We start from the raw sequence: 17,284 nt of genomic DNA, 5'->3' as shown, positions 1-17,284 counted from the left end.
ATGTTGGGTGCGGAGATTACTTAAAAGTAAAATCTTTATTGAAAAAGATATTTTTGTGGTATTTAACTCTTTAATGGAAATCTTATCTCAACCACAATCTAGGGTGGATTCATTGTACTGTCAGTTTTTAAAATCCCTTTGTATTTGTTTTTAAGATTCAAGGATAAACAGTCTTGCTTCTTGAATAGATCTCACATTGGTCATGTCTGTGTTGGGGAAGTAGGATGTATTGTTACAATACCAGTTTCCCGAGAACCTAACTTGTTACTGTTGAATGGCAGCACAGAGCCTTCTGTCTCGCCTGAGCAGGACTCAGAGAGGATTTACAATGATGTGATTTATGATAATACACAAGTAGAACAAAGCTCACGGTTTATTATTATCTGTGTCAGAGAAAGGAAAACACTAGAAACGTGGCTCCATTCAGTTCTGTCCCCAAGTTGTTCTTTGCTCACTTAGTCACATCTCCATCAAGTAGTTCACTCTTCGTTTAGAGGTGGATCTTAAAAATCTCATATTCAGGTATTTGATTTCTGATACTTTTGTACTACAGTTGTACTACAGTTATGCATAGGCTTTCTATTTGTAACTTCTTTCAAGTGTAAAGTGAACATTTCAGAGTACTGCTAGTTTTTTTGATCAACGTGATACAGACATTTATTATGCATTCTCAACAGCTGGCTTTTTTGGTTCTAAAGAATCCAGTATCAGAACCAAGTATATTTTATTCAGAAGAAGAATCTTTCCTGAACAACATATTTTTCTCTTGAGTAAGAGATGTGTTAAATTATGCCGCATTGATAGGGGTTTTGGTTAACATTAAGTATGTGACTTTTGAAAGGAAATCGAGTTTCTTTGTCCTTAAGAGCTCTTACGTATATAACGAAGGAACCTCAAGCGTACAGCTTTAAAGTACGTTTGCTGTGTTTCCTAGATAAGTTAGCAGTCCTTGCAGAATATGCTATAGGGGAAACACACAGAGTGTGAAGGTGACCTCACAGGTTTAAGATCCAACTCTGATTCTATTCAATGAAACGCTCAGGTTGGACCTGCTTTTCTCACATCAGTTGTTCCTAATTAATTGCACTGTACATTTTGTCCATCGGTTTCTGGGATGAATGCGAACTGACAATCAGGAACAGGTGTGATTGTAGTCCTGCTGGTGACTTTTATCGATAAATATCTCGATGATGTGTTTCCTGGTGGTGATGCGCCAGAACTACCATGAATTCCGTTCATTCTCCCTCTGAAATCGTTTTCCCTGTGTAACGTGACAGGAGAAATTGACGTGGGAGAGGCCCGTGAGGCTGTGCTGGCAGCACGCGGTGTGGCTTCCCCCTGCTTTTCGTCCACTCCCTGTCCGCTCGCAAGTTGTATGGCTGCTGGGAGTGGTGATGACAGCAACTCAAATAGTCTAGTTCTGACACACAGTCGTTTGAAATTGTGCTTAGACGTGAGTTTCCCTGTGATTCCTGGCCTTTCCTGTCTCTCCAGGTTCCCAGCCAACCTCAGAGAAGTCTTCCCAGCGACTGTCCGAGAGCACGAGCAGCAGCCCTGCCCGGAAGCGGTCGTCCTCGGAGAGCACTTCGTCCACAGGCAAGTCCCCCTGTTGCACGGACGGACTCTGACCCGACTCTCCCGTCTGCTACTCGTGAGCAGACTTCCCGCACGACGCGATAAGCTTCTTGCGGAAATCACAGCTTACATTTACTTACAAGACATTATTGTGGACGAGACAGAAGTGACTCTAGGACGCGCGAGGGGGCCACAGTGCGGACCCCCCCCCCCCCAGTCTTCCTGAGTCCGTCCAGGTGGGCTCACTCCCAGACCTGCAGCGATTTGGACGTGATCCAGAGGAAATCGTTCACAATGACTAGGTTCAAGAGTAGGCGGACAGGAAAATAAAGATTTTACAACTTGTGTTGAGGTGAAGGGCTGTGGGTGCGCTAAGGCAGTGTGGATTGGAACTACTTTATGAAGACTTAGATATATGTGTGTACAAAATTATTGTGATAACGCAGTAGTTTCCAAAGTAGCATTCACAGGTGTCTCAGACATGCAGGACAATTTAGGAGGTTGAAAGAGGAATCCCTATTAATAATTATTTCTAACCTCAACTTTTAAAATGTTTAATGTTTGTATACACATAACCTCTTACTACAGTGTCATATTTGTGTAGCTTTTTACATAGGTTCAGGTTATGCTCCCAGTTTTTGTTTTGTTTTTGTTTTTTCTGATAGTATGTGTGTTTACAAAAGAAGCAGACAAACTAGAGGGTAACATATATGTATCTGTCCTCTGCCTTTAGTGAGGATTGGAGAGGAGGAAGTGCTTTTTAATGTGTCAGTGTCATCAGGAGAGATGGGGGAGTGGTAGGGTCATTCCAGGTAGGGGGAGGTAATAAAAGGGGGGCATCTGGGCGGCTCAGTCAGTTGAGCCTCTGACTTCGGCTCCAGTCATGATCTCGCTGTTCTTGAATTCAAGCCCCGCGTCGGGCTCTGTGCTGGCCGCTCAGGGCCTGGAGCCTGGAGCCTGCTTCCAGTTCTGTGTCTGCCTCTCTCTCTCTCTGTCCCTCCCCGACTTGTGCTCTTTCTCTCTCTAAAAAATAAGTAAACCTTAAGAAACTAAATAAAAGAGCCAGTGTAGTTATGGTCAAGGACTGAATGTGAGGCTGGAAAGGCAGGTAGGGAACCTTACTAATGACACTGAGGGACCACTGAAAGTTTTAGGCAAGGAAGTGACGTACCACTTCTTGGCTTTCTATCCATGTTTTTAGGGGTTTTTTGTTTTTAAACGTTTATTTCTGAGAGAGAGAGAGTGCGCAAGAGCAAGTGTGCGTGTGAGCGGGGGAGGGGCAGAGGGAGAGGGAGAGAATCCCAAGCAGGCCCCAGACTGTCAGTACAACGTCCAATGTGAGGCTCAAACCTACGAACCGTGAACCAACTGAGCCACCCAGACAGCCCTAACCACGTTTTGTTTTTAATGTTTTTATTTATTTATTTTTTATTTTTTTAATGTTTATTTATTTTTGAGACAGAGACTGAGCATGAACGGGGGAGGGGCAGAGAGAGAGGGAGACACAGAATCTGAAGCAGGTTCCAGGCTCTGAGCTGTCAGCACAGAGCCCGACGTGGGGCTCGAACTCACGGACCGCGAGATCATGACCCGAGCCGAAGTCGGCTGCTTAGCCGACTGAGCCACCCAGGCGCCCCTTTAGTTTCTTTTTAAAAGTCGCTGTATCTGTCGTTCTGCGGAGCAGAACCGTATGTGTCTTCAAAAGCCTAAAATATTTACTATCTAGCTATCTATAGAAAAAGTTTGCCAACCCCTTAAAAGAAAGAATGAGATCTCATGGAGATATCCACGAAGAAAAATCACCCAAATATTTTACTTGAGTAAACAAAAGAAATACTACCTAGATCCATAAGGTTACTGTCACCATAAAACCAACCACGATTTATTCATTCAAATAAATCCTTTCTGAGTTACTATGAATACTGAGCACTGGAGATGTAAACATGAATAAGGTTCCTGCCCTCAAGGAGTCAGCCATATTCACCATTAAAAGGTGGGTTAAATTCTGTAACAGACCGGTCGGTGTAGGCAACTCGAGCACTTACCACATGCGTGGTGACTAAAGGAGACATCCCTGGGGCGCCTGGGCGGCTCAGTGGGTTGAGCAGCCGGCTCTTGATTTTGGCTCAGGTCATGATCTCACGGTTCGTGGGTTCCAGCCCCGTGTTGGGCTCCACACCGACGGTGCTAATAAGCCTGCTTGGGATTCTGTCTCTCTGTCCCTCCCCTACTCAGGTGCGCATGTGCGGTCTCCCTCTCTCTCTCAAAATAAATAAACTTAAAAAAAAAAAGAAGAAGACAACATCCTTGAAGATGTGACACATAATACTACTGTAATTTGAGTACATGAGTGGGTAAACAGTAAGAATGTGTTTAACTCACTGACAATAACATGTCTGAAGAAAAGCGCAAAACCATAAAATGGAATGCTGTTTTTGGAGAGCAGCACGTTTTTTGAGATTACGAGTGTGTGAGGGATATTATGTGTGATTGTGGTTGAACGTGAAGCTATCAAAGTAATAAACCCACATGGCATAGGGGTTTTTTTTGTTTGTTTTTTCATTTGAAGGAATTGAGACTTTACTGTAGACGCAGTTGGAAGCCACTAGAGGATTTTGAACAGGAAGATAAAAATTATTTGATATATTGTGCAGTTCAAAATAGGATAGATTTTGCAGTGCTAAAAAAAAGTCCCACATTTCGGTGGCTTGAAACAACAAAGTGTTGTTACTTTTTGTTCACGCTGTGTGACCATAATGGGTCTGTTCTGCGTTGTCTTCCTTCTAGGACCTTGTGTAACCCAGCCTCTATCTGGAGTGTTGCTGGTCGTGTGGAAAAGGGTGAAGGTTCATACAACGCACTGACCAGCTCTTAAAGTTTCTGCCCAGAACTAACTGTTACTCCTCACATTTCAGCGCTAAAGCAGATCACATGGTTAAGTCTTACGTCGAGGAAGTGTCGGGTGTATAATGTCATTGAAGGCAGGGCAGCGAATATTTATGAATAATGGCTCAGTCTACCGCGTACACATTTTGGGGAAAGTCTACAGCATTACAATGTAGAGAGTGGAATGTGACAAGAAATGTGTGGAGAAATGCGTTGATAATGGCTTCAGGTTGGGATATGTTAGAATTGAACAGTGTTTGGACTGTTGGGGTGGAGATGTTAATTAGCCATTCGGAAGTGGTGGCTTGTAGTTTGAGAGGCATCTCTGGTAGAGACGCAGGCCTAACAGTAGGTAATACAAACTTTAATCTGGCAGCGAGTGAGATTACCCAGCAAGAAGATACCAATCGGGAGGATGGCAGGAATGCAGGGTTTTTTTGTTTTTTTTTGTTTGTTTGTTTTTTTCAACGTTTTTTATTTATTTTTTGGGGGACAGAGAGAGACAGAGCATGAACGGGGGAGGGGCAGAGAGAGGGAGACACAGAATCGGAAACAGGCTCCAGGCTCTGAGCCATCAGCCCAGAGCCCGACGCGGGGCTCAAACTCCCGGACCGTGAGATCGTGACCTGGCTGAAGTCTGACGCTCAACCGACTGCGCCACCCAGGCGCCCCAGGAATGCAGGTTTAAGAGACATTCGCTTTCGAGGGAAGCGGAAGAAAAGAGATCAGTGATAACATACAAGTTTTAAATAGATTTTTTATATAGAAAAATCACAGAGTACATGGAACGGAAACATCTTAATGTCAGATGTCACAAAGAGGTCAAGAAAGATGTGGACAGAAAGTGTTAAGTAATTGGGAAAACGATTTTTATAAAACCACTTTGCAGGTGGAGTTAGAGCAGTTTGGCTGCTTGAGAAGGTGCTGAGTTCAGGTGACCCTGGTACGGATTTGAGCTTTGCTTCCAGCAGGGAGGCAGAGGAGATGTACGGAGCCAACAGATATGCTTCTCGGTACTTAAAACTAAAAATACTAGATAAAATATGGAAAATATTTCTTAAAACATTGCTGAAATTTGAAGTAAGTAGACAGGAAACCAGAAACTTTCAGAAAACTTGATTAACAGGAATTAGGAGTATTAGAGCTGCTTGACATCTGCCTGGTGTGGCGAGAGCCTGATTACTGGGAAACATCCAGGTGCAAGAGACAAAGGACAAAGCCTAAGGCTTTAGCAGCACAGAAGTCCCCATCAGATTTCCTGGCGTAAATCTGGCGCTCCCTGAAGGTGACATTTACCAGGATGCGAGCAAATAGAAACAAAGCCGCCACAGAAGAACCTGGTGGTTCCTTGTTTCAGTTTGGCTTTGGGAAGAGCCTGAAAAGGAGCTCCTCTCCACACACATGCTCTGTGTCACCTCCTGTCTCACACTGCCTGTGGAACCCAGAAAAAAAATCAATGAAAATTTGTTGTAGAGTAGTAGGGCCCTGAGTTCTTCCACAGCCAAATGCAAATTTAATTCCTATTTGGCATAAACCTGAGTGTCTTTGACCGTCCTCAGTCCTGATTGACCTGGCATTCTCATCATCACCAGCAGCACTGGGATGATACCCTCTGTTTTGCAGTCGAAGGGCAAGCGGGAGGGCCTCTGGCCAGCTCAGTCCGTGTAGCACACCACTCTGGATCTCAGGGTTGTGAGTTTGAGCCCCACATTGGGTGTAGACGTTACTTAAAAATACAATCTTTAAAAAATAAATTAATTAAAAATAAAGGCAACTAGCTCAACCAGAACTATGTCCTAACCTTCCAGGGATATTCAAAGAAATGAAATATGTGTAGAGACTATCTGTGTAGTAATTGAGATATATAAACAACCGTAGGAAAACAATTTTGTACAGGATATCTTATGGCCCATCCATGAACTGTTTTGAAGCAAATCCAAAGGGATATTTTACTTAAATACACTAAAAGAGTATATGATAATACTAATGAGTGCAGTCACTGTTATGAAAGCTATTGGCTATGACCTTAGCGGGATCTATTGGGAAACATGACAGTAGATTGCCTGGACTTACTTATAATGTGGAAGCTGGGTTCCCAGAGCAGAGGTTTCAGAGAAACTCAGGTGGAATGTGTCCTGCCTTTTCTAGCCCAACCTTAGAAATCACCATATTCTTACCTCTATCGACTTCTCTTTGCTAGAAGCAGCTCACTAAGGGCAACTCATACTCAAGAGGAGAGGCATTAGATCCTACCCCTTTTTAAAAAAAATTTTTTTAATGTTTATTTATTTTTGAGAGAGAGAGAGAGAGACAGAGCATGAGTGGGGGAGAGGCAGAGAGAGAGGGAGACACAGATTCCAAACCAGGTTCCAGGCTCTGAGCTGTCAGCACAGAGCCTGACGTGGGGGCTCAAACTCACAAACTGTGAGATTGTGACCTGAGCCAAAGTCAGACGCCTAACCGGCTAAGCCCCCCAGGTGCCCCTAGATCCTACCCCTTGAAGGGAGAATTAGTAAAAGAGTTGTGTATGTACAGGTTGTAATAGCTCTACAAGCAGCTGGGCTGTTGCTTTAGGGCAGGGAGGCAAGATTAGCTGGGTATGGAGGGGCCGTGGTGGTGTGAAGGCAAGTGGATAGGTTCAAGAGGCCAGACTAACGTAAAATCAAACGTTTTGAGTTGTGGGGAGAGTAGAGGAGAAATGACAGACGATGTGGCCTGAGCTTGGCTGACAAAATCCCTGGCACGAGATTGGTGCTCTGTGTATATAATGTTGAAGAGCTGGCTTTATGTTACCAGTCACTGAGCTTGGCGCTTTGGAGGAACAAGGTTGAGGGAGGAGGTAAGGAACAGGAGTACGAGAGATCTATGAAACGTGCAAAAGCAGAGAAGTAGAAAAACAGGTGTTACTCAGAAAAGAGAGACCGGGGAGACACCAGAATGTACGTGCTATTGAATGAACTGTCAAAGGGAGCAGGGAGGCCTGCATCAAGGAGAGAAGTGCTCGGGCCAGAGAGTGAGAAGGGGACAGTCCTCATTCTGGTGACCTTCAGATAAAAGTGAAGATTAGCACGTGTGTTCTGATCGTGGAAACTATGAGAAGGAACGTGTCCCCCGTGGGCAATAAAGGTAGAAGGTAACACTGCAGTACTGGGGCTGAGGGGCCTCTACGGCTAATGCTGATGGAGCTGAGGAATGGGGAGAGAAAGTGGGTTATCAGAGAGACAGTGGAGGCCGGATTTTAAAAATTAGGGATATAAAATGTCACTGAGAGTTTGAATTTAAACAGTACTACTGGATATTATTTGAAGGAAGTTATTGGTAATTGGAGAAAACGTCCAGTGTTATCTGATTGGAATCTGGAATGCCTGGGGCTTGTACAGTAGCCCCTAGAATCCTACTGCATTTTAAACTCAGATAGACAGGATATGCATCCATCAACTTTGGAGAAGCATTACCTGTGATCATTAGTAGGAAACAACGAGGCATCTTGGGAAGTAGGCCTATTACAATTCGATGTTTACCAAGACTGTGAAACTAACATGGCTGGCCAGAGGAGCGGGAGCCTTTCCCACATGAAGTATAGTCACGAAAATGCGCTGAGTGGTATCTGAGGAGACAAAGATCACCGAGTCCCTGGGCCACTAAGGTAACAAGGGTTAAGTGGAAGGTCTTTGTCCGGCGTTTAACTGTCGAGTCTCCTAACTCAAATGGACCTTCATTTCTGAAGAAATAAACGACTCATTCCTGGTCCTCATCTCAGAGAGTGAGCGTTATTGTTGTTGCTTTTTAACTCACTGGTAATAGGGAGGCATAGGCCAGTTTTGAAGTTCCTGAGATGACTGTCATATAGGCCTGATTCAGGAAAGTAAACCACCAACTTGCTGGGAAAGAGAACCGCACATGGTCTTGGGATGTGTGATGTTGTGAGGACAGATGGAGCAGTGCTCCTTTTCTTCCTTGTAAAGAGTCGTTTAAATGACTGGCTGTGTTCGTTTTTCTTCTGCGTGTGATTTGTCACCTCATTTAGTGAATGGCGTTTCCTCTCGAAGTCCGAGAGCGACCGCTTCTGGGGACGACTCCGTGGACGGTCTGCTGCAGCGGATGGTACAACATGAGGACCAGGCGCCCCTGGGGAAGAGCGTCGAGGCCGCGATCACATCCGCCTCTGTGCCGCCTTCCTCCAGTCCGGGCCACAGCCACAGCCACGGCAAGGAGCGAGCCCCGGGGAGACCAGACAGCCTTCTCGTGCCTGCGGTCCCCGGCGACTCCTGCAGTGGTAGCATCTCACTCCTCTCCGAAAAGTTGCCGAGCAGCCGTTCGCCCCCGCACATCAAGAGGAGCGTAGTGGAAGCCATGCAGCGCCAAGCTCGGAAAATGTGCAATTACGACAAAATCCTGGCCACCAAGAAAAACCTGGACCATGTCAACAAAATACTAAAAGCCAAAAAACTGCAAAGACAGGCCAGGACAGGGAACAACTTCGTGAAACGCAGACCAGGCCGACCTCGGAAATGCCCCCTCCAGGCCGTGGTGTCGATGCAAGCCTTCCAGGCCGCCCAGTTGGTCGGCCCCGAGCTGAGCGAAGGCGAGGAGAGAGCAGCGGCGCCCTTCCGTCCTGACACCGTTACGGATGTCATCGAGGCTGTTGTCCAGAGCGTGAACCTGAGTCCAGAACAGAAGAAGGGGTTGAAGAGGAAAAGTTGGCTTTTGGAAGAACAGACCAAGAAAAAGCAGAAGCCGTTCCCAGAGGAAGAACGAGAGCACACTGAAAGGTAATTCCTGGTTTCACACTTGGTCTGGGTGGAGGACACACAGACGTGTCACAGATGTGACCTATCCATACGCAGCTGAGTGACTCTTCGTTATAGAAAACCTGCACTTCTCTGTTTTATTGAAAAGTTCCTCTTCTGGGCCGCCTGGGTCGTTCAGTTCATTAAGCGTCCGACCCTCTCTTTCTTTTTTTTTTTTTTTTTATGTTTATTTTATTTCTGAGACAGACACAGAACATGAGCAGGGGAGGGGCAGAGAGAGAGAGGGAGACAGAGAATCTGAAGCAGGTTCCAGGCTCCAAGCTGTCAGCACAGAGCCCGACGCGGGGCTCGAACCCACAAACAGTGAGATCATGACCTGAGCCGAAGTCAGACACTCAACCGACTGAGCCACTCAGGCGCCCCAACGTCCAACTCTTGATTTTTGACTTGGGTCACGATCTCAAGGTTCCTGAGTCTGAGCCTGTGTGCAGAACCTGCTTGGGATTCTCTCTCTTTCCTTCTCTCTCTGCCCCTCCCCCACTTACTTTAAAAAAGTAAGTTAGGGTTAGGTTTAAAAAAAGGGGGGGGGGGTCTTATTATAACTGCCCCAAATTATAAATAATTAAGCACAGGGAATGTAACAATTCAATCTAATCCCCTCACTCTACAGGTGATGAGGTCCAGGCCCAGAGAGGTTACCTGTTTTACCTAGTATATAGCCGTGTGCCTGGAATTATTTTTGTTATCACACCATCTCCTGTATGCTCTAACCTTGTCTTCCTGTTATCGCATACGTTTTTCTGCATGTTAGATTTATTTCCTTCATAGTGTCCTGGTTACATTTTTACATTTTTCTAAAAGATATAGAACACAGAGCCAAAAGTCATCCAAAATAAGAGCATTTAATCCTTTTGTTATGTATCCAACCAGATTCATTCCCTGAAGGTATATTTGGTATTTTTAAATGAGCTAATGACAATATTCACCATTTGCAAATGGCTTTTCCTTTACTAAATGTAGCATGTCAGTCACAGTTAATGGCATCCCTCGTTCACAGAGAAATACAAATTGAAACTGCTAGATACATTTTAAGCCTCTTAACATATATTGTCAGACTGCTGTCTTAAAAGCCACGTCTGTTTATACTTTGACTAGCATCATGCGGTAATAGTCACGTACTCTTTCCCCCCCACCCTTATCTACCCTGGAAATTATCTTTTTAAAAAATCTTTATCCGGGGGCAGGGAAAGAAAACCTTCCTCAGTCTGATACAGGTGAAATATACTTCCTAAATGTTACTTGCTGCTTATTTTAATTTGCACGTTTTTGCATATTAGAAGACATTAGTATGTGTTGTGTTCCATACCTGTTTTTTAAGTGCTCATTACATGCAGTCACAATGATAACCCTGGGGCGCCTAGCTGGCTCAGTCAGAAGAGCCTGTGACTTTTGATCTTGGGGTTGTGAGTTTGAGCCCCATGTTGGGTGTAGAGATTACTTAAATTAAAAAAAAAAAAAAAAAAAAAGAATGATAACCCTTAATGTTTGTTGTATGACATCATTTGGTTTTCTTTATATTTTCTTGCCAAACAGCAGTAGGACAGTTATCAGTCTTTTTCTCTATCATCTACCTTGGTGAATCCCATATAGAGGTTTCTTATATCTCTCTAATGCATCATCTATAAAAAAGACTTCTTTTCCTAGAGAATATACAGGATATATTTTTTCTTTTTCATGAGTAATAAAGCCTGTAGATACATCAGTGAAACTAAAAGCTTACTGGTTGAGAAGTTGTGTCTCTCTTCACATGATCTCATTTCTTCTCAAATCCTGTTCTCTTTGTGGGCATGGGCGTTAAGAGCGCGCCGTGTAGCGGTGCCTGGCTGGCCCAGTCAGGGGAGCATGCCTCTCTTGACCTGGGGGTCGTGAGTGTGAGCCCCATGCTGGGAGGGACTCCTCTTAGGAGATTGTGCAAGAAAGGACATGACGTAGTGAGATCCCAAGGGCAGCAGCAGTTTTTCACCTTTTTCTGATTAGAATCTACTATAGTACTTGGTGTGTAGCAGGAATTCATTCATTTCCTCATTCAGTAAGTGTTTATTGCAAAATTACTTATCCCATGTGCTGAGGGTAGGTAAGAGTGGTAAGCAGATAGAGATACACTCCCTGTCCTCATGGATTGTGCAGCCTAAGTATGAGTAGGGAGAGTTAGTGCTATGAGAACGAATTGTTGAGGTAATTGACCTAGCTTCCCTGTGGAAGTAATTACTAATTAAAATCTGAAGAATTGACTTCATCTGTTATGTAAGGCGCGAGGCTAGAGCACACATTATGGGCTCAGTAGGAAAAGGCAGAGCAGGTTCAAGGAAGTGAAAGAATGCTTTTGTGGCCAAAGCACAGAGCAAATTCTAGTAGTGTGGTCTAGAGCTTAGAGAATGAGTCTAAAGAAAAGGTTGGGGGGGGCCAGATCATGCAGAGGGCCTTGTATGCCATGTTAAAGAGTATGGACACTATTTGATTAGGAACAACCCAGATGGCAAAAGAATAATGGTTATGGGGCGCCTGGGTGACTCAGTCGGTTAAGCATCCAACTTCGGCTCAGGTCATGATCTCAGCGTTCGTGGGTTGGGGCCCCACGTCAGGCTCAGTGCTGAGAGCTCGGAGCCTGGATCCTGCTTCAGATTCTGTGTCTTCCTTCTCTCTGCCCTTCCCCTGCTCACTCGCTGTATCTCTCAAAACTAAGTAGACATTTTTTTTAAGTTTAAGAAAAGAATAGCATAATGGTTATGAGCTGGGTTCTAGATCAGAAGAATCTGGGTTCAAACCCTGGTTCTAAAAGGAAAAAGGACAAATTTTAAAAGCTGTGTAACAAATAAAATCATCTCTCCTTTGCTCTACTGGTGGGAATGCAAACTGGTGCAGCCACTCTGGAAAACAGTATGGAGGTTCCTCAAAAAATTAGAAATAGAACTACCCTATGACCCAGCAATTGCACTACTAGGTATTTATCCAAGGTATATAGGTGCTGTTTCTTGGGTTTTGGGGGGGGTTTTTAAGTTTGTTTTTTTTTTTTTACATTTTATTTATTTTTGAGAGAGAGAGAGACAGAGACAGAGCACAAGTGGGGGAGGGGCAGAGAGAGAGGGAGACACAGAATCCAAAGCAGGCTCCAGGCTCTGAGCTGTCAGCACAGAGCTTGACAAGGGGTTCAAATTAATGAACCCTGAGCTCATGACCTCAGCCGAAGTCGGACACCCAACTGGCTGAGCCACCCAGGTGCCCCCAGGTGTGCTGTTTCTGAGGGGCACATGCATCCCATGTTTATAGCAGTACTATCCACAATAGCCAAAGTATGGAAAGAGTCCAAATGTCCATCGACAGGTGAATGGATAAAGAATATATATACACATACACACAGTGGAGTATTATTCGGCAATCAGAATGAAATCTTGCCATTTGCACCTACGTGGATGGAACTAGAGGGTATTATGCTAAGTGAAATTAGAGAAAGACAAATATCCCATGACTTCACTCATATGAGGACTTTAAGATACAAAACAGATGAACATAAGGGAAGGGAAGCAAAAATAACATAAAAACAGGGAGAGGGACAAAACCTAAGAGACTCTTAAAGACAGAGAACAAACTGAGGGTTGCTGGAGGGGTGGTGGGAGGGGGGGTGGGCTAAATGGCCAAGGGGCATTAAGGAAGACACTTGTTGGGTTGAGCACTGGATTCTACTCCTAAAATCATTGCACTATATGCTAACTAACTTGGATGTAAATTAAAATAAATTAAATAAAATTTAACGACAAAATAAAATCATAATTCAAATAGTTAAAACTGAATCAACACTATACTACATATATCAACTTGCAGGATGTATCTAAAGAGGTGGCTAGAGTGGGATTCATAGCCTTTAATACTTATATTACTTTCTAAAATGCTGAAAATTTATGAACCGTGAGTCCAATTAAGAGATGAGAGGGGTGCCTGGGTGGCTCAGTCGGTTAAGTGGCCGACTTCGGCTCAGGTCATGATCTCGCGGTCCGTGAGTTCGAGCCCCACGTCGGGCTCTGTGCTGACAGCTCAGAGCCTGGAGCCTGTTTCGGATTCTGTGTCTCCCTCTCTCTGACCCTCCCCTGTTCATGCTGTGTCTCTCCCTGTCTCAAAAATAAATAAAATGTAAAAAAAAAAAAAAAAAAAGAGATGAGAAAAACCAGAGAATAAGCCCCAAAAGGTAAATGGGAAGTGAAGGAAATGAAACATATATTAAATTAACAAAATAAAGCTAAGGTACAATAGAGAGACTCACTGAAGACCAAAGTTAGTTCCTTGAAGACTAATAAAATATACAAACTTCTAGTAAAGTTGATCAGTGAAGAAAATTATAAGTTAAAAAGGAGATAAGCTGTATATGAGAGATTAAAAAATGACTACTATAAGCTTGTTATGCCCCACAAATTGGAAAACTCAGTTGAAATGTACGTATTCCTAGGGAAAACCTACTCAAGAAGAGATAACCTGAGTGTTTCTTTTCCATAAATCCAATCTTTAATTTAAAATCTTGCTGCAAAGAAAGCAGCAGGACCAGAAACTTCTACCATACTTGAAAGAAAAGGATCATTCCATTCTCCTTAAAATTCTTTAGAGGCACCTGGCTGGCTCAACCGGAGGATCATGTGACTCTTGATCTCATGGCCATGAGCTCAAACCCCACACTGGGTGGAGACAGACAGATGTACATACATAAACAAACTTAAAAAAAAAAAAAAAAAAAAAAACTCTTTAGAGATGATGGGGGAAGTAGGGAGGGGAATACACCTACAGAAAGTACATAAACATTAGAAATAAGTTCATCTTTTTTTCATAAAGCCAACACTGATATAGACATGGAAGGGGTGAATGTATAGAACTCTGCTAGCTAGTATCCCTTGTGCCTACCCAGTCACAAACTGCTTCACCACTAGCCAAAATCAATTTCCTGACTTCTGATGTAACCACCTCCTTACCTTTTCTCTTTTACACCATTTAAGTTTGCAAGCCTAGACAATGTCGTTTAGTTTACCCTCACTGAACTTCGTTTGGATGGAATTGCACAGGACATACACTTTTGTATCTTCCCTTTCTTTGCTCAACATGTACATCTGTATCTGTGCTGTGGCATGTTGCTGTAGTCCTTTCCGTCGTCGGTACAGAATTCAGTTCTCTGCTTCACTGTTGGGTCGTTTCGACTTTGAGACTATTTCCCAAAAATGCTGGTGGATATGGGCACGAATTTCCCCAGGGTATATTCCAAGGGATGGAATTACTGAATAACGTAAAAGATTTGTCCCCAGACTTCTTGAAGCCGTGGTGCGTTAAGCTAGTACGGAACTGGTTCGGTAAGAGAAGGCAACCTTGCTACATGAAACCGTAACACTGCTTATCGACAGGGACAGAGAACAGTATTTAATGAATTGTGCCCTAAAAGTTGATACTACATAGTAACGGGAATGAAATTGGATCCTGTCTCATCCCAGATACAAAAGTTAACTCCCAGTTGATTAAATCCATAATGGAATGAAAAAAACTTCACAACTTTATTGTCAGAAAGGAGTTCATAAGCCAGATCTCAAAAGCAGTACCCATACAGGTAAAAAGACTGACATACTCAATTATATTAAAGCTAAACTTCCATTCATCAAACATCATGACAAATACATGAAGACTTTCTACAAACTGGGAAATTTGTAACACGTGTGATGTATACAGTTTTGGTGTCCAGAATACATAAACAGCAACAAAATTGTGTTACAAATAAACCCTATGTAATCTAGCAGTTACCCTTTAGAGAAAGTCTTGCCCAACAGTCACCAGAACACTTTTCGGAAAGGTAGTGGCAAGATTCATTATAATATATAGAAAATAGAAATATCCAACATTACCATGAAAAGGAATAAACACAGTTTTCCACGCAATGGAAAATGATATGGTAATAGAGATTCATGAATTACAGCTGATAATGTAATAATAGTGGATGAATCTTATAAACATTAAGTAAAAAAAAAAAAAAAACAAAAAAACCAAGTTCCTAAAAATGATATACTAGCTGGTCCTACTTTTATAAAGCAAACACACACACAAAGTAAACAAATTACTGCATTTTTTTAATAATTTAATTTTTTTAATGTTTATTTTTGAGAAAGAGCACAAGCAGGGGAGGGAATGAGAGAGACGGAGACACAGGATCTCAAGCAGGCTCCACGCTCCAAGCTGTCAGCACAGAGCCTGACGGTGGGGTCAAAGTTAGGAAAGGCGAGATCATGACCTGAGCCAAAGTCAGACGCTTAACTGACTGAGCCACCCAGGTGTCCCCAAATTACTGTATTGATGTAGATAGATATATTATGAAACCATGTATTTTTTTAACGTTTGTTTATTTTTGAGAGAGAGACACAGAGTGCGAACTAGAATGGGACGGAGAGAGAGGGTCACAGAATCCAAAACAGGCTCCAGGCTCTGAGCTGTCAGCGCAGAGCCCGACACAGGGCTCAAACCTATGAACTGCGAGATCATGACCTGAGCCAAAGTTGGATGCTTAACCCGCTGAGCCACCAGGCACCCTGTGATGAACCATATTTTAATGTGCATTACCTCTTCCTCTTTTTTTTCTTGAAAAATTCAGTCTTGGGGCACCTGGGTGGCTCAGTCAGTTGGGTGTCTGACGTCAGCTCAGGTCATGATCTCTTGGTCCATGAGCTTGAGCCCCCCATCAGGCTCTGTGCTGACAGCTCAGAGCCTGGAACCTGCTTCAGATTCTGTGTTTCCCTCTCTGTCTCTCCCTCTCTCTTTGACCCTCTCCCGCACTCGCTGTCACTCACTCACACTCTCTCTCTCTCTCTCTCTCTCTCTCTCAAAAATAAACAAAAAAATTAAAAAGAAAACTTCAATCTTCTTTTCTTTTTCTTTTTAATGTTCATTTATCCTGAGAGAGAGAATGCCAATAGGGGAAGGACAGAGAGAGAATCCCAGGCAAGCTCTGCCCTGACAGTGCAGACCCAGACATGGGGCTCCACCTCATGAACCATGAGATCGTGACCTAAGTCGAAATCAAGAATCAGATGCTTAACCGACTGAGCCCACCCAGGTGCCCTGAAAAATTCAGTCTTAAAGTCGTTAGGTCTAGGTGTCCACATGGAGTATGGAAACCATGGTGACCCTGAGTTGGGTGTTGGAGACTTAATGGAACGAAGAGTTAGGGTCTGGGACAAAGTGGAGAGAACATCAACCCCGCCTAGGGTGTCAGAGCCTGAGTAGAATGAGATGGATGCACTTGTGGAGAGAGAGCCCAGTGTTGGTATAGACACCGGCAAGGGCGGGATGTTGTCCACTCAGACTTCACTAAGGAGAATTTTTAAAAATCTGTGGATGGGCATTTGCATGTCTTATAAGCCCTCATGGTAATTCTGATGTGTGTAGCCTATGGACAGCACTCAGGGAAACGTGGCACTGGGAGAATTGATGTATGCAGGTGATAAACAGGAAAGCAGAAACTGTTTTTGATTACAGAAAAAGAAGGTAAGGCACAGAAGTAGAAATGAATTTGCCTGATAAGGAGAACAGCAACCAATCAATCAATCAAACAAACAAGTAAGAACAGGTGAAAAGAGAAATAACAAATTAATTGATTGGATAGATAGATAAATCAATTGATCCTGTTACCAAGTACCAAGTATGATTTATCCCAGTTATAAAAGACTTGTTCAACATCTAAAAGCATATTAAGGTTCCTCATCACATCAAAAGGCTAAAGAAGAAAAATCACACAATCGTATCAATAAATGTAGAAACGTAATTTCACAGACTAACTCGTTTATGATAAAAACTGAGCAGTCTGGGAACAGGAAAACTACCTCAACATATTAAAGGCCTTATACAAAAAACCCTGCAGCTAACAGGATCCATGGTGAGAGATTGAGAACTTTTCCCCTAAAATCAGAAATGAGGAAGAATGTCCACTTTGCTGCTTTAATTCAGCCTAGTATTAAAATTCCTGACTGATGCAGTCAGGCAAGAAAAAGGAGTGAAAG

The 17,284-nt window shown here is 43.4% G+C and overlaps 1 protein-coding gene across 9 annotated transcripts in view; it reads left to right on the top strand.

Annotated features, from left to right (window-relative positions):
• Nucleotides 1-17,284, top strand: part of ASH1L (ASH1 like histone lysine methyltransferase) — a 197,075-nt gene that overhangs the window by 81,999 nt on the left and 97,792 nt on the right. For all 9 annotated transcript variants that reach the window (XM_045454357.1, XM_045454362.1, XM_045454360.1 and 6 more), the window contains exons 4-5: nucleotides 1,495-1,596; nucleotides 8,489-9,233. In XM_045454357.1, coding sequence (XP_045310313.1) covers nucleotides 1,495-1,596; nucleotides 8,489-9,233 — 847 coding nt within the window. The remainder of the gene's footprint in view (nucleotides 1-1,494; nucleotides 1,597-8,488; nucleotides 9,234-17,284) is intronic.

The sequence above is a fragment of the Leopardus geoffroyi genome, chromosome C3 (genome assembly GCF_018350155.1).
Source record: "Leopardus geoffroyi isolate Oge1 chromosome C3, O.geoffroyi_Oge1_pat1.0, whole genome shotgun sequence".
Lineage (NCBI taxonomy): Eukaryota > Metazoa > Chordata > Mammalia > Carnivora > Felidae > Leopardus > Leopardus geoffroyi.
This window is presented reverse-complemented; position numbering and strand designations above follow the sequence as displayed.